We start from the raw sequence: 25015 nt of genomic DNA, 5'->3' as shown, positions 1-25015 counted from the left end.
AATTATAGAAGAGTTGTCTTCAGAAGTGTTAATTTTTATCTAACGTGATTGTATCCTCATTTTCATATGTTTTTCATTAGTCTTTTTTCTTACTGTATCATATGCATCTTATCTTTGGTGATTCTCTCTCTTCACTTATATTCCATTGTTGTACTTCAAACTAATTCTTATTTCTAAAAGTAATCTTTTAATGATGATAGTATTATTTTACCTCGATAACATAGAAAAATATCAACAAGATGCTGGTAAACTACATTTTCTTCCGCCTTAGAATTTTCCTTAATTATAATTTTCCCAAGACACATTCCAACTACATTAAGATGGAGGCTCTGAGGGAATTAGTATGAATATACGAAAGTTAGCCAAAAATCAGACGAAATCTGTAAAACAAAGTCTCTCAGAATTTTAGTTCAAAAATCTTTCATTAGATGGAACATATATTTGGGACAAAATTCACCAATGTGTATTCCTCAATTGTGTACAGCATCAGAGATTCCTAAACTAAATAGAAGCCATCTTTGGTTCAGGTGAATTAAAATCATCATCATCATCATAATTGGTTCTTTGATTCAAAAATTTATTTTTTGAATAATACTCTGAATTTCTCTTTCCATTATTCTGTTAATGTTTGTGGAAATTTATTTTTTGAGAAATGTTCTAAATTTCTCTTTCCATTCTACTGTAAACATTTGTGGAAATTTTGGTATGCCCGGTACGTACGTCCATTTTAACTTTATTTATCTGAATTTACCCGCGTTCCTCTTCGTTATGTAGGCTATCAATGTCTTTTGGAAATCAATTGTCATTTGAAACCGAGAAAAGAGTCACAGATCGACTTTCATATCTAATTCAGAATTTTTATCCAGTCTTAAATTGTATTTTTGGGAAATTACGTCGATTCCTGGGAAAATGCATATCAGTAAAACAACCTTCAATGTTGCATTAGATTCTGACTTCTAATAAGGATATCCTTTTTCCCCCTTAATAAAACTGACTACATTCCTAAGTACCTTTTATCTTCTATTTCCACTCGTACACTTTCCCCGGCTTTCTCTTTTCTCCCTTCACTTTTATTCATTTTTCTCTCATAACGTGTCTGTCTTTTACATCTTGAGTAGCTTTTATTTTTTCTGTTTCTTCTGAAATTAATATATACAAATATACTGGAATTTCAATTTTTCAAATGACGCAAAAGTTTCCTATTTATCTTCATGGTTTCAATTGAATATTTTCAAATATTTTTTCATTGGGAATCACTTAATTATGGTTTAAATCATGATTTTGATCTCCATACCCAGTCCTTGTCTTATGGTACATTGTTTCCACGCACTTATTTATTTGTAACATTTTCTCCTTTTTGGATTTTACTATTTCGAAATATTATTAATTTTTATCTCTTTCCACTTTACCTCCGACAATTTGTATTATTCTATTCTCTAGTTCACCAATGTTTCCACCCTTTGAAGGTCCAATTAATTTTTATTTAAAAATTTCCATCCGCTGGGGTTTCAAGGACTTCCGATATTCTGGCAACATTTAGGGTTCTTATCCTCTGGCTTCTGAATTTCACACTCTGTACCTTCAAATACATGTACTTCCTATTCATCATAATCTTAATTAGGCACGAGTAAATAGGCTTAAATAAAAATTTCCACCATCACCATAGATATCCTTGACTGAATGATGTGAAAACTTGGGAGAATGAAACTTGCAATTGCACACTTCATTGTCACTTCGACGCTCTTTCAAATTGTTTCCATGCTATCATTTCCAACACAATGCTGACTACTCACTGCTATATCACAAGGTCTCTCATAAAAGTCTCCTTCTACGCTACATTAAACCTTTTTTCAATTCCGCATCTTTTCGTCACTCCGTGCAGCATATCTAGCCTCCTACCTCACCTGCTGCTCTTGCCTAACGATCTCCTTTCTATTCCCCCCAATGTCAAGAATTGCTTGCGTTAATTCACCTCGAGCCAATTATTCTTTTACCATTTTCCTGCAGTTAATAATTTATGAATATATAAATGCGCATTAGTTAGAATTAAATTGATACTGAACTTAGAATCAAACCACTTGGCTTTTCCACATAGGAATTTCTGTGTGGAAAAATACGAATTTCTATGTGGAAAAGCCAAATGGTTTTAATGTCAAGTTCAATATGAAGATTTTCCACCAAGTGACGCCAGAAACTGTTTTATTTATAAATTGATACTTTCAAATCCAGAATACACAAATCTTCGCAAATAGATTACAATGTTGAAAGAGTGTCAGAATTGTGTAAAAGTAATATTTCTGAAACTAAGCAAATAAATAAGAAATGGTTTTGAAATAATTGAATAGGTGACATGACGCCTATTAGCTTGAAGTTTCGGTTTCCAACCCCAAATGAGTAATATGATTCCTATGTTGATATTATTAATAAATATCAGCAACTTATTGCCTCACTAAGAGAAAGGTGATTTTTGTAACCCAATAATTTAATAAAAGCACTGAGAGACTCTATAATTTTGAAAAGAAATTTTACGTTAAGCAAGGGCATTTTTGAATGGGCATTCAAAATTCATCTCACGATAACTTTCAGGCAAGGCTCGTGGAAACTATCGCCACAAAGAGGAGAATTGATTGGAGGAAAGAGTAAGGAAAACTGGAACGTCAACTAAGCTCAGATGTAAGGCAGGATCCCAACGGCTATAAAAAGCTTGATTAGACGGAAAATTTCCGCGTCTGGAAGGCGTGGTGAAGACGGAATAAAAGTTGAAGTGGCCTTCACGAGGGATCACAGCCGCGGTCGGTATGGTCAAAGGTTTCTTTCCGTGACCACAGGCAAGCTTGAAGTTTGGATATCTGATGAACAAAATATCATATGGATGAAACTCAGTTCAAGTTCACAGTATTTTTTTTCAGAATATTTCCTTTCATCCGTTCGCGGGCGTAGCTGAGGTTGACGTTTGAAAACAAACCACTTCCTCCAGGCGTAGCATTAAAGATTAAGGAAACTCGGGTAATGCCTGAAGAAGGTCGGAAGCATCTCTGGCGGGAACCGCCTGAAGTTCTTAGCGTAAACTTTGCCGCAAAATTTTCGACTGCTCCTGTTATCCGGCGAAGAGCGTGCTGGGAGGATATCGACAATGACCGCGGCTCCGTGTTCGGTACCGGACAGGTTTTTCCTGCTCTTATTCAGCGTGATCGTGTTTTGATTGTACTAGAGTTATTATTGCTCAATTATAATCAGTTATTAAATTTTCTAAAAAAGCCTAATTACCCTTATTTCCAGGATATTTTGGTTGTAAAACGGAACGGGGAGTGGAAGTGATTTGAAAACTAAGAATGGAAGTAAATTGATCAAATGCTATTGCGACGTTTTCGGAAGCATTCACCGTGATCGTCTGTACGCTACAGAGAGGAAAATCTATCTATAAACAGCGGCTTTGATATATCTGTGCTTAGTGGAGGAGTGTCTGTAAATGTACCTATGATAATTGGATGGGGTAAGTAGGGTGCCCTGTTGGAAATCTGAATCCACAGCATTTTGCTTCCTCCGCGGAGTAGTCCTATTTTGTTTTCGAAAACAGTATTTGTTTTAAGTCATTTGATATTTTCATCCAGAGCAATAAGCATTTGGAATAATAATCGTCTGATGCATGAAGGTAAAATATTAAAGGAGAGAATGAAGAGACCTTGGAAGTGAAATCATTGGCGCCCATGCTATATCATATTAGTGGAAATAGGAAGAGGTCATGTCCCCGATTGCTTTAATAATCTATGCTCCTGTAATTTTTTCGCAATTAAAAGGCTTTCAATCCATCGTTTAAAAATTCGAAACCTGAAGTGAGTCTGATGGAGGCATTTGACTGAACCGCAGTGTGTATTTTGGTACCTAGGATTCACAGTGGACCATGATACTTGTAAAGGACTATAAAGCTGTTTTTGGAGGATAAGAGAAGTAATTGATTTGTAAGCCTGTAGAACGTTCAAAATTTCCGACATATAATCCAATTTAGCGATAGAGCTAATAGTGTTATAATATCTTTGTTCCATGCACACATTAAACATGATAAATACCGTGTAATTCGTTTAATAATCGATAAAATCAGCTCATTTCATGATCGATTAATGTCACATTATTTGGTTTTGCCCTGATGGCAATAATATTTACGCATTTCGGTACTTAAATTTCGGGAAAATACCTTTTGGTTCCGGTTTCAATCACTCTCCGTTTCCACCTGTGCCTGGAACATTCCAGGAACCAGAAGAGACTAAACTGATCGATCAGATTTAATACAAATGTCTTGATAATTTTGCTTTCTACTTAAAATCTGTTGAGAAACTTGGAATAATATATACCTGTACTTGTAATATTTGAAATAATATCTCGTTTCGACTGTTTATGCATCTCTGTGGTGGCAAGTTAAAATGTCATTGCATATGCCTTTAATTAATGTTTCAATATCGACTCATTATATATAACGGTGAATGAGGCCATAGGCCTGAATTTCATTAAATTTCCAAGATGTTTTAAAAATAATGAGTTACTACACCATTCGAGAGAATGCATTCATTTTTCTTCAATCAAATAAAATAAGAGCTATTTTTAGACTACGGTCAGTTTATTAATCTCTCTAAGTCCAATGTCATGTTTTTTGTGTTTATTCCTCATTACAAAAGTCATTAAAAATAGTCATACCCATAACAGTTCAATGAAGGAACATTTTTTTCACTGTCGAGATATGAATTGAATTTTCTGTAGCTTTTATTTTGGATAGTACCTGGCAAAAAAAGTGCTTGTATATTCTATTGTTTTAGGCTTCACTTCGTGGAAGTATTTAATATCCATACTAAAAAGAAAGACTTGTACTTTTCCACAGATTTTATTATATGCCGTAAAAAAATGACGTTCTCTCGGTCCTCATTCCATTCATGTTGCCTCTATTTTTTTAAATATAATTTTGCATCAAAAATAGTTAGATTAAAATATTTTTCAGCGTATTCAATTTTTCCTTTCATTTTTCATTCCTTGAGAGAAACGTGTTTCCGATTTGTCTGATCACCGCGACCACGTTTCAATCTTTACAATACAGGTGCAATCAGTGGAGCATATGTTGGCTTGGGTTCAACCTTTTCTAAGGGTTTTATGAGTTGAAAATAAAGCCCGTTTTGTTTCTATGAGTCGAAGAGCAGCTTTGTGAACTTCCTTCAAGGATGACCACCTCTTTTCTTTCGTCAAGTCAATTTGACTCTCGTGAAGAGACTGCTTTTATAGATTTGTTGTCTCAGGCGAAACCTTATGGAATTCACGCATCATATTGAAATGAAAGAAGTAACTTTTTAATCCCCAATTAACAATCCAGCTTTGTAGCAAAAACTTCATTAAAACTTAAACCTGGTGATGACATCCAACGTCAAAACCTAGGTCGTATTTTGATAAAGTTCGTGCGGAATCAAAAATTTATTTCTTTCATTTCAATATTTTTCACAGATTATATGTAAACGACAGATGTAAATTAAATGTTCGTTTGGCTTAGATTCGACTAATTTTTTACCACTATTGCATCGTAATTTCACATAAAATTAAGGCAGAAATTAGCAACCTTCCACCCATTGGAAATCATTTTCTCTCCAAAACACACCCTTTTAAATATCCTCTCTCGTGTTAAAGGCGTTTAATGGGTGATAAATTTAAAAAACGATTTAGTTCATAATGTGATAGTACTTCGTCAACTAGCCACCAAATTTCTTCACTATTTTATGCCTTCATTAGGATTGGATTTGGATATGGATTTGTTTCATTCAAAATACAGAAGACAGGCAATAATATCATTTGTTATTATGCCATCATTCCCAATTATAAAAACCATCCTATTTTTTCGCAATTAAAATCAATACTAATCACCATTTCTATAAATAACTAACTTACTTTTCCAGTTTAAAATGGCACTCCAGCAATAGAACACCTAATAATATTTCAAATCTGGGTCTTTCCGTTTGGCATGTCAATTTCACGAGGTGTAATGAAAAATTGAATGATTCTTTAAGTGGAAATCCAAAGCATTCCAAAATGCATTGGCTGTACCGGAAGTTGAGAAAATCTAAAGGCTAGCAATGTAATGCTTAAAAAGAGAATATAAATGATCCAAAAATCTGGTGAAAGCAACAAAAGAGTGGTACTTGAAGAAGCAGAAAAATGAATGACTGTGAACGAACAAGGCCTGAAATTGAAAGAATTTGATAAAAAATAAAAGTCTTCATATTATCTGGAATGAACGCAGAGTTAGAAAGGAATACTTTTTGGATTTCTGTAATCTTGGCGTAGAGAGTAAAAGTGAGTCAAATTTTATATAAAAATGCATATGTGCCAATGGCAACAACAAAATGACAATATGCAAATGCGTACTTCTCATATTAATGAGTGGATGGGGAAAGTGCGTACGTATGAAAAAAATTAAGTGTTTTCACTATTGCAGTGGGTGTGGGTAATTTGGGAAAAGTGTTTGGAAAATCAGAAGCAGAAATTAAGGAAGAAATATGGTTAAGAAAGAAAGTGAATTGGGTTCGTCGATTAGTAGCGGGGATGAAATCAGTACTGTGCGTTGGTTCAAACATGTAGCGTAAATGTATGAATGTCGATTTAACGAACCTTATTATTTGTTGGACTACCGTTTACGGTAGATTTTGGATGTTTGATTAAACGCCACTACGAATTTAAGCGCCGTCTGAGAGGACAAGCATGGCACCCTTACCTACCATAGATCTTTCTTAAATTTCGTATAATTTCCCTCTTTATTCCTTCCAGCATGCCTACTCCTTTCCCTCCCCCAACCTTGAATGCCCAAACTTCTCCCCACTACAGCAGTCTTCAACATTCTATCGCAAATTGAAATAATACCTCTGCATCCACTGTTTCCACCCCCTTTGAATTTTTCCCAGCAGCCCTGTCTCCCCCCACCACCATGCCTAGTACTTCTTCTTTTGTTTATATTTCCATCTGTTTTACCCTTTCCATCCTTCTCCATACCCACATCTTAAAAGCCTCCAATTTACAATTATCATTTTGCTTCTACGACAAAGTTACTCCGCCGCGCAGAGAAAACCTCTATGTAAAATTTGTCGTTTATCTTTAATTAAGTAAAATAACACTTACTCGACGTCCCTTTCATCAAATCCCTCCTTTTAAAGCTTCTTTGTCAAAAACATTCCTCTTCTGACCATCTTACTGCTTTGAGCATCTTCGTCCAAAACACTGCCTACGTATTGAAACCGCTATGTCTATTCTAGTACATGCCCTTTAAGAGAGTAAGCTCCCTTTTATAACTGAATACCCAAGATTTTCTTGACCGTGCCTACTCCGAAAGGGAAAGAGAAAATATAATTTTCGTAAGTGTATTCATTTTATTTTGGTTTGTAATATTAACCTTTTCCTTTCACTTCGCATAGATGGTAAAATCATACCAAAATTTTACGTTACATTTGAGAGTAGAGGTCTTCCAAATACCCTCCAACTTATAATTGCATATTTTGAATTCAATCAACTACGTTTCATGTTTTTTTTAACCAAAGGCATTTGATATACAAAAACCAAAGACACAGTAATTAGTAGGTGATGGTAGAGTTCACCCAGTACTAAGCCCTATACGGCATGTGAAATTCACACATCAGGGTAGGGGTGCCAGTTCCTTTCCCTGTGCCGGTTATGGTTTCCCAGGAAGATCTGGATTCTACTGAAAAATCACATAGCTTGGGTGGAGCTGCAGGTGCCCAGAGTGCCTTGCCCGGGAATTGAACCCGGGACCCTCCGGTCCAACGCTCTACCCACTGGAATACCACAACCCACGGCATTTGATATATTTCTACTGAAATTGAAACCTTTCCCTAAAGGATTCTTTTACCAGTACCGTTTTCAAATCAGGTGGTCAAAAGGTCTTTCCATGGCGTTCCTAATGTTTGTCACACTTTTCTGCTTCCCAAAATCGTAGAGAATGGATTACTAACTCTTGATCGTACGGATTACGTGAATTCCAATTCCAATTCCGGTGACAAAATCAATAGTTCTCGAAAAGTTTCAATCCTTTGCTTCGAATTTTCTTTGCTTGTTCCCAGTAATGTTTACGATTTGTTGCACGAATAAGCAGATGGTTATGCCTCTGTACCATACTAATAGCTTTAATTTACAGTATCACACTTTTTCACTCATAATCCATTTGAATAAAACTCCCGATGCTAGTCGAAACCTTTCCATTATGTCAAATGCATATGTATAGTATACATGTATGAAAGTGTAAGTATACATGTGGAAATCTACGCGGGTCTGGAATGTGATAGTTTTAACGAAACTTTGAGAAAATTCCCTACTTGTTAATCATTTTCTTCATACATTTTTTTATTTGTTACTCACGAAAATTATCTTCTTCGTAGGAAATTTCAATGAGTGTAAGAGATTTGACACGTGTCTAAATTTGCACGGGTGAATATATTTAAAAGTGTCATACATTTCAGGAAGTTGCTTTAATTATATTTACCTCAATCCAGTTTAGCGAGTATAAATTGATTTACCCTCCTACTAGTATTATTCACAACAACACAAGATCAAAAACTCGTCATTTCGTATGAGAGCCCTATGTTAGCCACTATCACTTAACATAAATTGAAGGCTAAAAAAACATCCGTATTTTGTGCCCATACATTTCGCCATTTGGTGGTATTTCCTTCACCTCCGAAGACCTGATTCAGCTAGTAATGTACGACTATCATCATTTTATTCGTATCAGATGCAGGTATTTTTCTTCGCCGTCCTCCACCATGCGGATGTAAGGCGTACAATCCCCGGGAGGCCGAAAGAGAGACGATGGACATTTATGTTACTATTTATCATGAGCAAAAATCTCAATAAACTTGGAATGAAAGCATTTTCGGGGCGCATTCCTAAAGTACTGTCATGCGGTGTTATAACTCCTTCGTTTATTCCAGAATTAAAATTATTGCATTTGAGAAATTCAATATCTCCATAGCTATACTAGCAAAACTTTTGAAAATATTTCCAAATTTATGATTTAAACTATGAAAATCAAAGTCAATGAAAATAAAAAAACTATGAAAATGAGGGAACGAAGTCTTAGGGAAGACTGAGACTGAGATTGCGGAATGACTTAACGGAAGTTGCTAAGTATTTAACACCTAAGTTTTGAAGAGAACTACATTCGAATGGGAAATAAATCTACAGGAAGTCAAATCCCGACATGGAACGTAGTACATATTATAGTAAGATGCATTAAAACCGAAATACCCTGTGGCGCTTACCTCTTTATTGGTTTTACTGGTGTTATTTTTCACTTTTCGGTTTCAAAGAGCTTTCGGTATGCTAACAGTGCATTTCGCATTGACCCATCGCAATTGTTATTTTGGCGGATGCGATCCTGTGGCATGGACGCCTCGGTTCATTTCACGAAGCACTCGATTCAATTGTCTGTTTGACGGCGACCGCAACACTCTCCCCACCAAGACCGCCCACCCCCCTCACCCGAGTCTTCCGCCGTAAGCGGACAACGAGCGAGACCCCTCTCGGCATCCGGAATTGAAAATCAGCGGACTTCTCCCTCGCCCAGTCGAGTGGGGAATGAATCCGACCGACTCGCGTGCCTCGCAGTGTCCGATCGTTTGGCCCATCACCTAGGGTGGGAGGGTGTTGGACACCCCGGATACGGATCGCTGATTAGGCATCCGAATCGGTTTGCTTCCCCCAAGGACACGACCCACCCAACGCAAATGGAGAGGGCCATGCAGAGAATGAATGCATAGAGTGACGGATATTGATATAAATGTGGATCGGGAAAACCTTTTGATGGCTTTCCAAATCAGCAACATGGGTTACCAACAGCAGTTTTGGTTTTTGCCATCTCTCCGAAATAGTCTGTTTCCTACCAATCTCTTCATTTCCTCATCAGTATTTAATCTAACATTTTCCAATACCTGCTTCACGTAGGTCAGCATTGGCCTACCTTTATAATTTTTGCCCTCCGTATTTTCTTCAATTGGTGTATTCAATATGATATCGTGTATCAGGGGGTGCCCAATTAATTTCCCACTTTTTTCTTGTATGATAGTCAAACCAGCCATCTCTTTCCACACACTCTCGAAATGAATTATTCCTTCCTTTACTCTCTATTCACTTTTTTGTATCATTCTTCTGCTGCACCACTTTCCCATCTCATCCAATTTTCTCTTCTCTGCTGCTCATCTACATCTACATAATACGCCACATGTTGCCGCGAGGGCGTGTGGTGGGGGGTGTTAGGTTACCACCTGTGAAAGGGAACGAAACAACATGTAAAATCAACACATCTCTGCAAAACTACTCCCAGAGAGGCGTATATATTCATGCAAATATCCTTTCATTCTACGCGCATGCAAATACATATATCATCATCTAACAAACAATTGCACCTTACGTTGCAGGAAGAAATTTATCCAATAACGTGCAAGGTAGAATTTGAAAAGGAAGAAGGCAAAATTCCACTACCACATGAACATGCAACATACAACGGTCTCTTCCCCAAGGAAACGGTTAGGAAATTTTACCCATTGGGTTCCGTGGACGCCCAAGTATAAAGAGTAACTTCTTTATGTCTACTCAAGTATAATTTCATGTTATTAATTGATTCTAAATATGTAAAAACCTTCTTTGCCATTCTTGTTCCACTTGATACATCCCTCTTGATTCTTCCATCATAAGTGTTTCCGCTGTACTGATAGCAAGCTCTTTTTCCAGTTTGCCTTTCCCTTGTCTTGCGAGAAGATTATCCTGCTTAATTAGATGTATAGAGCGATAGATAGATAGAGAGATAGATAGATAGAGGTCTTTATTTGGGCGAAATTGAGACCTAATGGTCCCTTCTTCCATTTAACCCATAATTCGCATGAAAGAAATTACCTTCGTCTTAGACTTGTTCGTTTAATGGTTGTGCTTTTTAATTACCTTCTTTATCATCAATTTTATTCTTGTCACGTGTTCTTTCGAACGTGGATTGATAAAAAAGACTGTTCGATTCATTAAGTCGCCCAGTGTCTTTTCGTTCTGATTTTGTCGATAAATGGGCATAGATGGTTGCAGTCAAAACTGGCGTTGCGGGTAAGGAATGGATTGTTTGAGCAAGGATTGGGGACGGAAATATAATTAGTAACAGCTTTATTTAATTTATATGCTTCAGTATGTTTAGAAAGGTAAACGTTAATTTTTTTTAAATTAAATATGAAATATTTATGCCTCTCGCTAATCAAGTAAGATACAGCATTTAATTTGCTGAAATGGATTATGTTTGCTTTAATGACTCTCTTAAATGATTTTTTATATTAAAAATGCATGGATAAATTACTTAGTATAGGTCACATTCACGAAGGGTGAATACTGGACAATTTGAAATTCCATATAAATGTTCAATATGGCCATTTTGCCTGAATTTAACCTCATGGACCCAGTTGCTAGCGAATTTTTACGTATATGTTAAGCCTTTTGATTTCTAAGCTAGGCAAAGGAGCCCGTCAAAAAAATGACTAAAGAAATAAACGTGGAAAAAAAAACTTATTGTTTAAAAAATATATTTATGCATAAAAATGTGAAAAAACGATGCATAACGAATTAAAATGGAAGCATATCCATTATGAAAATTTCCTTTGACACGGCATTCTTTGTTAGCGGAAATAATGTGAGTAGTAAATAATAAAACCAAAATAATGCCTCGGGCGTGGTTAGACTGAAGGGAAAGTCGAAAAAAAAGAACTTGGCCAAAACGCGTTTGAAGAGAATTTATTCAATTTTCTGAAAGGGATACGTTTAAAAATTGAAAGAATCAGAGCGTGTAATGCTTCAATTTCAGTTAAGTCAAGGCCATACGTTCATAGCTTAAACGAAAATGGTTAAATAAAGCAAAAATAATACACTAAATTCAATACTTTTCGAATGGCCTAAAATTTGTTAAATGCCCTTAAAGCTCTGCAGTGATAATGTACACATATTTTTTATTTTTGTGGTCAGTTTTGACCAAACATCAGCGTGCCTAATTTTAATTTTCTACCTCGGCTCGACCCTTGATGACCGGGCCTTCGACCTTCGTCTCCAGCAAAGTTCCTCGGAACTTTGCTGGAGACGTTCACTATTAATAAGTGCCTAGAATAAATGAATATTCAATTATAACTGGTTTTTGTGTTATCTACATCTACATAATACCCGGCAAGCCGCCGCAAGGGCGTGTGGCGGGGGGTGTTAGGTCACCAACTGTAAAAAGGAAAAATACCACATGCAAAAAAACAACACGGAAAATTACACCCACAGCAGCGCACTCACTCATGCAAAAATCCCTTTATCCAATACTTATGCAAACATATATACCGCAAAACAACTAAAAACTGCACCCCAGGATGCAGCACGAAAGCCATCCTACAACACGGAAGCCAGGACACAACAAGCAAGAAATTGAAACATCACTACCACATGAAAATGCACCACAAAACACTCTACCCCCCAAAGAGTCTGTAAAAGGCAGGGAATGCGACCCAACGTTGCAGGTAGAAGGAATTTCCCCCCGCGGAGAGAGACGAGGGACTGAAAGGGAAACTTAAAAACAGATGAACAGAACACGAATGAGGTCATTCGGAAAGAATGGGTTATTATAACAAAACACATAAGGTTAGTGGAAGAGCATGCATTTAAGTAGAACTAATTATTTTTTAGGCGCTGAGGGTGGCAAGTGGAATTTTTGCTATCTATAACCCTACAGTTGCTATCCCGTATTGTCCGTGGGAAGGAGTCCTTGAGTCGGCTAGTTCTGGCATATATTTCCCGAATTTTATATGCATGATCCAAGCGACCAATGTATGTAGGAGTACGAATAATATGCGAGACCTCGGTGCTGAAACATGCGGATCTGAATTTATTTAATAATTTCAATCTTTCATTGAATCGTCTCTCTGCCAATGATTCCCATCCCAAATCCATGAGCATTTCGGTGACGCTTTGCGGTTTATCGTAAGAATTTTTTACAAAACGAGCTGCCCGTCGTTGAACCTTCTCAATTTCCCGAATGAGGCCTTTTTCACTCGGATCCCACACGCTGCATGCGTATTCTAAATGAGGCCTTACAAGAGCGTGGTAACAATGTTCCTTGACCTTCGAGTCACTTTTGCCGACAATGCGTCTAATGAATCCCAATTTTTTATATGCTTGACCGCAGACTTTACGTATGTGAGTCCCCCAAGTTAGGTCTTTGGTGAATGTGACACCTAGGTATTTTGCCGTATCAACTGCTGCTAGGTCAACTCCAGCTAATTTGTAAGCAAATCCCGGTGATCTTTTAAAGAAATTTACCACCGAACATTTATTATAATTTAGTGTCAATCCCCAGTTAGAACACCATTTAGTAATGCAATCTAAATCCTGCGCTAGAATAAAACGATCCTCATCCCCAGATATCTCCCGATAGATCACCGTGTCATCCGCGAACATCCTAATTTTACTTTTCACTTCGCGGTTCAAATCGTTAACAAAAATCAAGAAAAGCAACGGCCCGATCACACTTCCCTGAGGTACCCCCGACGTGACTCGAACGCTGTCGGAACTAGCGCCATCAAGGACTACCCTCTGTTCCAGCTCTGAAAGAAAATCTTTAACCCATCTTATGGCGCCCTTGTTTATACCTGCGACCTTTAATTTATGAATGAGTTTACCATGTGGAACCTTATCAAATGCCTTTTGAAAATTTAAGAAGATGGCATCCACTTGCCTACCTCTCTCACCAGATAAAAGTAAATCATGTGTAAATAATCCTAATTGGGTTTCGCAGGAGCGGGTTTTCCTGAATTCGTGTTGATTATCACTTAAAAAGTTAATATTGTCAAGGTGTCTCATTATGGAACTGACAATTTATAAGTTTTATTACTGATCAAAATACCTATTTTATCTTACAATATCTCTGTATTTGATTACTTTTTAATGTTATACGTAATCTTGTCATCTCCCACCAGTTATGTTTAAATGTATTTCCAAAGGTAATATTTGCAAAAATATCCAGTTTAGCCTCCCAATAAAGCCAATGAAAATCAATTCAAGACTTCAAAGTCTCGAGTTATTAGGACATCGCATTCATCTTCTTGTTTCAGTTTTACATTGTTTGTTCGTAAAATTAATGGAAACATTCGAATTTATATTTTAACAACAACCATAGGCAACGATAGACGTCTTGCGAATAATATTATAATTCTTCATATACTTCATTTTGTTTTCTTTAAACTCATTCCAAACTTAGATTAAAATGCTCACTTTCTACCTTTTTACTTCAACAAAAAGAGGAACTGAGAACAATTCTATGTGCTATACCACATTTTCCCTCCCAGGACTACAACCTTGACGTGGTGGAAGGGCTTGTGCGTTCCGATGACCCCTAGAGCTGTGCTCGCGGGAGTAATAATAATTGCTCCTGTTAGGGTCACCCATGCCAGATAGGTCGAAGGTTTGGAGCCAGACGAAAGGTAGTCCAAGCAGCGTCTGTTCCTCGGTGAGGCGGCTGCAATGGCGTCTGACCCCAGTGGGGCGGCCAGAAAGTGATGGTGTCACGTTGAAAACACTATTGAGGAAGGCAACGGGAAACCACCACCTCAATTAACAACCCCAAGATTAACATGATGGACTATAGAGATATTTTGAGTCCTGGCAACTACGGGGCTCGGCCCAATCGGCCGTGTGTCGTGCCCGGCAGCGGGGGAGGCAAGGCTTCCGCGGTCGTCATCCCACGAAACCCTTGCAAGGGAAAACCAGCAGCAGCAGGACAGAAGACGCAGGAGAAGAAGACCACATTAGTTAGAATAGGAACGTGGAATGTTAGGGCAATGATGAGGACAGGGAAATTGGAAAATGTTAAGCGAGAGATGGAAAGGGGAAATATAGATATTTTAGGTCTATGCGAGGTGAGATGATAAGATAGTGGGGATTACTGGAGTGATAAGTATAGAATAATATACCGCGGCGGGGACGAGAGCCAACGAGGGGTTGCCATAGTTTTAAATGAAGAGGTAGGAAGAAGCTCAGTCAACATAGAAAAGGTAGCGGATAGAATACTAAGTAGAGACAAAAGCAGAACCGACGAACGAAGTTATTATTCAGGTATACATGCCACCGAGTAACCATAAAGAAGAAGAGGTCGATAGGATATACGATCAGTTAGAGGACATGATCGCGTGTGTTCCTGCAGGGAAACATTTGATAGTGATGGGGGATTGGAATGAGACGGTAGGCGAAGAAAGAGATGGTGACGAGGTCGGGGACTACGGCTTAGGCACGAGGAATGACCGCGGGGAGAAAGCAGTTGAGTTCTGCAGAAGACAGGGGTTAGTCATCGCCAACACTTGGTTCAGACACCACAAAAGACGCAGGTATACATGGAAAATGCCAGGTGACTCAGGAAGGTATAAGCTAGATTATATCCTGGTTAGACACAGGTTTAGGAACAGTGTGATAAATTCGCACAGCTTCCTGGGAGCGGATGCGGACTCTGACCACAATTTAGCTGTTATGAAATGTAGCGTCCGTTTCAAAAAGATAAGGCAGGGGCGGTGAGTTAGAAAATGGAATGTAGAAGCATTAAATGGGTTGAAAAGGAAGGAATACAAACAGGCGGTAGAGTAAATCATGGAGTATGGTAAAGAGCAAAGTACTATCGAAGAAAAATGGGAAAGGATCAAGAAAGGGTTGTCTAAAGCCGCAAAAGACACTATTGGAACCGTTAACGCTAAAAGGACTAGGAAACCATGGATCACGGATGAGATGATTACAAAGATGGATGAGCGGCGAAAATGGAAGAATGTTAATACAGAATTAGGCAAAATGAAGTACAAAGAATTGAACAATAAATTGAGGCGGTCCACAAATAAAGCAAAGGAAGTATGGTGGAAGACGCAGTGCGAGGATATGGAAAGTCTATAGAGGAAGGGTGAAATCGGTGCGCTGTACAGCAAAGTTAAATCGTTATCGGGAAGTAAGAAAGGAAGAGCTATGCTAACAGTTAGAGATAAGGCCGGTAAGGTAATAGTTGACGCAGGAAAGATCCAAGAGAGATGGAAGGAATATATAGAAGAACTGTATAGTAAAGAGCTCAGACCAACAAAGTTAGACATAGAAAAGGAACCTGACGTAGAGGAAGATAGCTTAGGTCCAGGCATACTAGACAATGAGATAGAAAGGGCATTAAGGGAGATGAAACTAAATAAGGCCGTGGGGGTAGATAACATTCCCGTGGAACTTTTAAAATGCTTAGGAAAATGTGGGAGGAAGGAACAGGATAGGGATGTTGGACGGGATGAGGGAGGAAGAAAGTACTCAGAGCTGAAGAGGGACCTGATGTAAAGTAGGATGTTGTGTTTTGCTAGGGGTCCAAATTTATTTAATTAGTAATTATGTCCATCCAAAAACCTACCTTAACCGGTAGATAACCTAATAATAATAATACCACATTTTGCAACCATCAGAAGAGAATTGCGGTCACGCAAGTCAAATATTTTTGTTTACATATTTTTTAATATTAGGCTTTTCTTAAATATGGTCTACTCATTACCCTCAACTATATCATCAGATAAAATCCATTTGATTTAAGAATCTATAAGGTAGCAGGTTTCTTAAAACAAGCTTTCGCACGGAGAAATCTGTGCAAGGAAGCATTTTGAAAAAGTCAAGCCACTGAATAAGAAATATAATGAGAAAAGAACACAATTTTACCCAAGTAGATGATAGAAAAATAATGAATTGATGAGAAGCAGCGTAAAGAAAGAGTTTTGGAGATAAATATTAACCTTTGAGGTAAACCAACCCAGAAGAAAGGATTAAAGTGGTCTGAGGAAAGAAAAAAGAGAGAAGCTAAATGATGCAAGACTATTGGAGAAAAGGAAATCCACAAAGGAGGAGGAATTGAAATCGGAACGTGGGTCCCTGATTGGCTCTTTCCAACAGAACAAGAAAGAGGAAGCGTTGGAACCAATGAAATTTTAAATAGAACATTGCCCGTATTCAGCGCCGGAGAGCTGATATATGGGAAACAGCATTCATAGATTACCCTCTAAAACAAGTGGACGGAATGTCCTAGAAAGGCTAGAGGTTGTAGCTCACAGGAAAGAGCTAACCCATTTCGGCAAAAGAAAGACTTTTAGGAGTGATGGAAAGATACGCTTTTTGAAGAAGCATGGGATTCTTTAGGTTAAAAAAGGAAAAAATATGAGTAACTTCTGGCAATAGCAAAATTTACGGAAGTCTGAGGGAAAATTAATGTTTCCTCAATTCGCCGGAGGCCCCACAAAGTTAAGGAATTGACACTGACTTCCGGAGCCAAAGGTAATGCCATTTCGCATATAAAATTTGTACAAATAAATATATTTACTCAGCTGACAAAAATGCATGCCTTTAGTTAATGCCTATAGGGCAATTTAAATTAATGGAGCTCAGATCAGGACAAAGAAGCCTCACTCGTTTTTTCTCTTTCTCCTTTTATGGTTTTTCTTTGTGAATGACATAATTTTTAATTAGGACCCCTATTTCACCTGCAGTATAAATACGTTCTCCGTACTTTGATAAAATACCTAGACTAGAATGACTAGAATGCATTTTCGTTTCAGATTATCAATAATCCACTATTCAGTTTACTATTTATCTTCTGAAACACAGCGGTGAATGCAGCATTGGTGGCCTTTAATTAGTGCCAATCCTACCGTATTTGTTACTCATTTACTTAATTGTCGTTAAACAGTGTTATTAATTTCTTGCCTCAAAACTGAGTGAAAACCAGTGAATATTGGACATTACATTTAAAATTCAGAAGTGAGCAGCATACCGCGTATTTTGTCGATGCATTATATGAGCGTATTTCATGAATTATTTTAAATTGGAAAATACAATTTGATGCATGCAGAATTTTTACAATTCCATGTATTCCTACAGTGCTAGCCTTTACTGAGGTGAGATTAAATCATAAACTGGTGTCATGACGAAAGACTTGCAGGTGTTAGAAGGGACTCTCTTGAGTCTAAAAAATAACGTTGTTTATTAATTAGGTATATATATATATATATATATATATATATATATATATTCATCTGCCACATTGGTTCGATATGCGAGTCCCGATCCACTTCCTTGTATACCTTACATTGCGAAAACATGCAGAATGGAACCTCTTTTTCGCACGGGTGAATCCTCAGCGTAGTTATTGATATGCGGCAGTCCTCTAGGCCGTCCTTCGTCATGACATTAACTTCGTTCCTTCATTATGCCGGCCCATTTTCCACGTTCATAATTAAAGTTTTTAAGCGTCAGAGCGTAAGCAATTAGTTCCCATCTTCTCCATGGCCTCACCATTTCATTTTCGCAATTCTTCCACGATACCGCGTCTTCGTCGCTTAGCGTATTCTTTTATCTGCCGGGCCATTGTCCGCATCTCGCAGCTCTGAAGTGGCACACTCCGAGAGCGCGCGTAAATTTTTACGAGCCATTTTCTGATGCAAAGACTAGAGTCGTTTTTCGTTATCGTTGGTTTCCCCTTAAGGGAAGACTCCGCTTGCGCCACTACGATTCCGTTCGCCCTTTTGCTCCGTCCGTCCAGTGGCGAATCTAGAAAACCTTGAAGGAGTAGGGTGGTTCATATATGAAAATCGAAATCGTGTTAAATATGAAAAGTATGTCACAAATTGAAATTGACCGCAAGTAATTGGTTTTATACTAAATGGAGGGCAGGTACTCAAAATGCAGTGACGGGCATATAAATAGGTTAATTTTTAATGTTATTATATCCAAAAACATTCCCCAATGTGCGGATATGCTATGGGAGTCATGGTTTCCGCCGCGGTTTTCGTCGTCCTATGACCCCGCCGCCGCACCAAGTAAAAAAATGCTTTCACTTGCCTGAGCGCGTTTTCCCACCAGGTATTTTTTTTAAGCGGGCGCAGTCTTTTTAGTTTTGGTCGCAAACCATTACCTTAGCTTCGCGTTTTGACACGCAACGTCAATATATTCTGACCCCCATCATCCTCTTCCACCTCCCGACGAGTCTCCATCCCGGCCCCCGACCTCAAGCCTTGCTCTCCCCGCCTAACGCCGGCCCTTACACACGATCCCGTCCTCCTCCCCGGTCCCCGCTCCCATGCTTACGCAAGCAAAGTGCACACGCCACCAGGAGGGCTAAAGAGATCGTGGGGGGATGTATAGGGTAGTGGGGTTTTATCGAAAGATGTGGGTGGTGAGGACTACAGGACGGAGGGCCGTGTCCAGCCGGACGTCAGTCCGCGACCTCCCGTTGGGAGTTTACTTTCGTACCTTGAGACTATTATTGGAAGCCCCTCCCGGGACTCTGCGGTCCCTGATTTCCCCCGGGATCTCCCATCCCTAAGTTAGTGTTCTCCGTGCCTTATTTTTATTTTTTCTTCCTACGAAATGATTTCCGGCTGGTACCTTTCGGTCTAGACGTCGACTCCGATGACATTGCCCGAAGGAAAGCATTGAACCGACCACAAGGGTATTGGGAGGCGTGTTTTTTTAGCTAATAACCTTTTTGGATTTTTGGGGAAGAATCGGTTGTCTAATTACGTGCAACGATCTAGTATGCTCGAGTGAGAGATTAAGCCCGATTAAGTGCTGATTGAATGGGCCAATTAACGTTATTCCTGAGGTTTATTTTGTCAACCGTTCTTGAGTGATTAAAAAGCGTAATGATTTTCTCGCCAGCTTCGAAATCAAGTAATACAATTGAAGCATTCTAAGATTTTAAGCGATTATGCTCATAGAATAATTGACAGCATTGCGGTTTTCAAAATTAAATCAATTTTAATCCAGCAATCATCGTTAAAATCATTGGCTTCACTGCTTTATTCGGATAAGTTGCACACGAAGCTTTTGAGCTTGGCTGAAATAACTTTTTCCTCCGCTCGGCTAGAATTCCTACCCTTGGGCCATTTGCAAATGCAATACAGAGGAAGATGTTATCAAATTATAAAATTTGAAAGCTATTTTAATCCAATAAAGGGACAAATTTTAATTTTGGCTAAATTATCCGACTGCTTCAAGTCCTCCACATTTTCAATGTATATTTCAATTTCCCTATAAATAAGGAATTTTTGCGAATTACTTTTATTTTGAAAATCAAATTTAAAATTTATTTACCTTTGTTTCTGTTGCAATCCGAAGTTACCTGAATCAAAACCAAGAAAAAAAGGAATTAATAGGATTTCCCTAAGCACTAAATATTTCAATGATGTAATCACTTATGTAGTAAGAGCCAAAACATCACAAATTACAACTGGGAACAACACTTTCATCCACCGAGACGTAATTTAAAGTCCCAAGATCTCATAGCTGTCCGCAAAAACGCTCGGCAAATGAATTATACCAGTAAGCTTCTTAATTTCTTCTTTAACTAATGTTGATAAGATAGGTTTCAAGACTTAAATCTCCACACTTCTCAAGGTAAATCTTTCCTGCTAATTGGATTGACAAAGTAAAACATTTTGCATAATCCCTTCTTTTTCGAAATGGAAAACATCTTTTGTAAAACACGATAATACCTAATTGCGGCGAAAAGAAGAACAGATTAATACACGAAAGGAAAACTATTCTGATCATAATAATAAAGCCAGTTAGGAAAGATGTAATTACCCAGAGCCTTTGTAGTCAATAAAATTGTAGCATAATTTTTGTACACGTTAAAATGTCTGAATTCCTGCAGTACCAACGTGAAAAAATTCATCAGCCCACGTCCTTATCACTAACACGGCTCAATTAATTAGGATCAGTTTTCCACGGCGACTGCATAGGTCCCGATTGCGTTAGTATTATGTGCTGCCACTTGCCGTAATCCCAGTTTCTGTGAGCGCCTTAATCGGCCCGGATTAATCGCGTTATCAATTAACTAGTTTCTAATCATTGCCACATATGCGGCAGGCCACAGGTAATCGGCCCCCGCTAATCGATTATCCAAGCAAAATTCGTCCTCACCGCAGAATGCCCGCTCCCTTGGGAATGTGAGGCTGGTGGACACATTTACCTTCGTATCCTCTTCCCCTCCCCCCCCCCCTAGGGAGAGATTGAATGTTCGTGGAGGCCACCAACTCACCGCCTAGGTTTGGTAAGAGGACGTCCCTTCGTACAATTCGGACTTAGCTATGCGGTTGCGGGGTGCAGTCAACTGAGATAACATTCGGGCAAGTCGTCCTCGGACGTTTGAGAGCATCGAAGCGAATGCACAAGCCCCGTTCGATGTCCTGGGTTGCACCTTCGCTATGCGGAAAACCGCATAAGTTGGCCAAAATCTGAAGCATCTGGACGCGTACGTATTACGCATGTGGATAATCTTCACCCTTCTCTGTTCGTCCGTATCGATCAGATGAGTAATTGAAATTCGTAAGATCGTCGAGTTAAATTGCTTGATTTTACAACTGCAAACTTTAATTCTCTACGTTTATATAAGTACACGTTTATTCGTAAGTTAAGCATATATTTCAGGACTATATAAACCTTTTACCTCTATCTGCACTTTGTTCTTTTAGACATCAAGTTATTTTGCACGGTAATGACGTGACCAAGACGTGGTTCTCTGTACCAGAAAATTGATATCTACTCTATGATTTATTAGCAACCTGAAATAACATTTTTGGTGTGGCTAGGCTTTTAATTGCAAGTCATTAATAAGGCAGTTGAAACGAAATTCGATATCAAATTAGTTTATTGATAATTGGTATCACAAACAACAAAACAACGGCAAACATTACCTAAATGTTCCTCAGTCACTAAACAACCCGACAATTGATCCGGAGCATTGAAATTAATTAAGCCTTCATCTAAATCCTCGTTCACCCACAAATCCAGACCAATTACATACAATAAACCCAAATGTGTAACATGTCCCATCTTTACCACTCTTTGCATCCCCTCTCAATCATCCCTTTTCTCTCCCATCCAACAGCATTCCCACTTGCACATACCGCGATATGATACTATATATCAACTGAACTGCAAAATCCTGTAATTCCTACTATGTTTAGCAATGCACCATACCCCTCAACATTCGCATTAATAATCCTCGTACAAAGCTTCGTGCAATTCTTCTGCATTAACCTCTCTACCAATTCTTAAACATGCTTCTCTCTGCAATATTTCCTTTAACGATTGCTTCAAAGCGTCAATTACTGCTTCTCTTCCCCGCTCAGACGTATCGTTAAAGCTCAAAACCATCGATGTGGTATGCATTTGGCTCCTGGGAGGTGGCTCGGACTCGGGTCTGAACCATTCTTAATAGGGGGCATATCCTTCTCCTTCCCGTTGGCTCCCTTTCCCAGCCGATCGTCTCCAAAAACCCCTCCCACTTTCACCTTTCCTTACTTCCCATCACCCTTATCCTAAGTTTCCTTCCTACCGTAGAAGGTGGTTGGGCTGCCGAAATATTAAAAAAAAAATAACATTGTGACTGACTTTTTACTCGTATATGCGTCATATCCACCATTGTGACTAACTTTATATTCACATTTTCCAACATATTTCGTGAATATATTCCCCATCTTCCGATTCCTCGCTCCACCCTCTTGCATGCCAACGAAGAAATTGCAATTCTTTTAAAAAATTAACAGTCTTTTATCCAAGTATAAATAAACTAAAATATCATTGTCAGGCCAATAGAAAATAATAAAGAAAGAATTTGATAAATAAATCCTGATTAATTGACTGATTAATTGATTAATCATAGGAATTATCCCTTGTACCTTCTTCAAAAATACATTAATTTAGAAAGCATTGAGTGGTAACCTGGTAATTTTTAGGCCTATCTTTTTATATTGGATAGGTAAGGATAAAATTTTGGCGGATAATATAATGTAATAATATAATGTAAAATATATTTTTATGTATAGCTGATAAATTGTTGGCGTAAGACACTTAAATGTACATTCTTCTTATCTTTGCTCTCCGCCTCTTTTCTCTCTCAGGATATTACAGCGGGCGGAAACGGAAGCGCTGAACACGAACTGCGTGGACCCACTCGGGAGGAGCGCCCTCCTGATGGCCATCGACAACGAGAACCTCGAGATGGTCGAGCTGTTGATCGAGCACAAAGTGGACACCAAGGACGCTCTCCTGCACGCCATCTCGGAGGAGTTTGTGGAAGCCGTGGAAGTGCTGCTGGACCACGAGGAAACGCTCCACAAGGCCGGGGAGCCGCACGTAAGTGCGAAATGGGTTTCACACACACACTTCCGTCGATGAAACGGTTGCGATAAGGGACTCGTCCGGTCCCTTATCAAAACCGTCCCCCCCCCCTTCAGCTCGCTGACGGAGCGGAAAGGGGATGACAATAGGGGAGCGCTGCGTAATCGTATCCCGAACGATAGGGTCGGAGAATTCCAGGTCCAATCGGTTAAATATCGCGCTATCAATTGAGCCACGTCGTCGCAGTCCCCAATTCTTGGAGAACGCCTTTTAGCAGGCGAGGGGTCAGTCTGAATCACGGCCGAGAGCGTGAGAAATCACACGGAATATGTGCGTCGTCGTTTGTTTTATGTTTTGGTCATCACGAGTTGAACCGAATTCATCAATCGTGGTGATGGTTATGGAGAAGAATTGTGTATATTTGGAAATTAAAAGGCGAGTGTGGGCCTTAATAATATTAATTTTTGTCTCATAGTGGTTGTTTTAGTTCATTTTGGATGTTTTTACATGTTTCATTTCATTGATAAATTATAAACTAATGTTAACTGTAGGGTGGTTTGTTGGTTGGCCATAGTAGATTTTTGATTTTTTTTTAAACTTCACTTTCTGTGAAGATATTTTTCTGCAGTTGGTTTGTTTGTGAGTCTACATTTCCTAAGTTTTTGCACAAATTCATAGATTTAAGTGCATATTTCATATTTTTTCTGTTTTCTACAGTTTTACCGTTGAAACGTTTCTAATATCTACAATTGAAGGCTGCTCATCTTTCCTTGGCCATCTTGAATGTCAGAGGTTTTCAATTATATGGATTGGTTTCACATTTTGCTTTATTTTCACCATATATGCATCATTTTTTTCCTGCCAGGACTATTCGATATTACTTGATTTGTATTCGATGATGTGTGTTATTTGCAAGGTTTTGAATAGACTATTTCATCTGTGAAACTTGATTAGGTATTTCATCATCAATCACCTCTTCGAACACATTCCTATGACTTTTCTTTCCTACGCTACAACCACCGTTCAAGTCATGTACACGCGGTTTAGATAGCATGCCTCGGTGAAAATTTTTCTCATTAAGAGACGACTTTCAGTGACGTGATTAGTTTTCTTTATTTATGCAAAATTGTCCTCCTCGACTGTGGATTTCTATTAGTCAAATGCCACTCACGCGTTATTACCCCTTTTAACTAACGTTTTGTTCTTTCGCACTGTTACAAGGTCTTCACTCAGGTGACGAAGGTGTCTGACAAGGAAATTGATCGAGGTTGACGTGAAATTTCTAAGCTTTTGCATTGAGTGCTTCAATACTGTTAGCTTGCAGCTAATAGGCACTGAACCGACAGCGTTTCTCTAAGTTGTGTGTTGCCCAACTTCCGGCAAATTTCTTCTCCTCTTCACAAATTGCGTGCTTCGGATGCAGGCCAAGATGCTTTAAAGATCAAAAGGAAACTTGGAAAAAACATTTTCGTGGAAGAATCTTTATTATTGATGATAAGTGATCAAAAAATAACATTAGACCTCTAAGTAATGTGTGGAATAGAATTTCAGTTTACAATAGGGTAAAAATTGTAAGTAATTTTTCACTGATACGGACACTGATAACCAACTAACAGCGAAACATTCCTGCCCGTTTTTATTCATTTCTTTGTTAATGGACCGTAAATAACTTTTTTATTTACATCTTCCGAGAGTAGAAATTAAATTGGTTCCTCGTAAAAGAAAAAAAATTGTTTTTCTTACTTATACATTGTGATCATGTCTACATTACTAGTTTTCCTCTTACTTTCCCTCCCTGTGT

At 38.5% G+C, this 25015-nt stretch overlaps 1 protein-coding gene across 1 annotated transcript in view; it reads left to right on the top strand.

Moving 5' to 3' along the window:
* Positions 1 to 25015, top strand: part of Trpgamma (Transient receptor potential cation channel gamma) — a 268518-nt gene that overhangs the window by 179424 nt on the left and 64079 nt on the right. The window contains exon 3 of the mRNA XM_071596868.1: positions 22995 to 23229. Coding sequence (XP_071452969.1) covers positions 22995 to 23229 — 235 coding nt within the window. The remainder of the gene's footprint in view (positions 1 to 22994; positions 23230 to 25015) is intronic.

Source organism: Hetaerina americana, unplaced genomic scaffold (genome assembly GCF_022747635.1).
Source record: "Hetaerina americana unplaced genomic scaffold, ioHetAmer1.1.p SCAF_8, whole genome shotgun sequence".
In the NCBI taxonomy this organism is placed as follows: domain Eukaryota; kingdom Metazoa; phylum Arthropoda; class Insecta; order Odonata; family Calopterygidae; genus Hetaerina; species Hetaerina americana.
The sequence above is the reverse complement of the archived record's forward strand: the minus strand, read 5'-3'. Positions and strand labels throughout refer to the sequence as shown.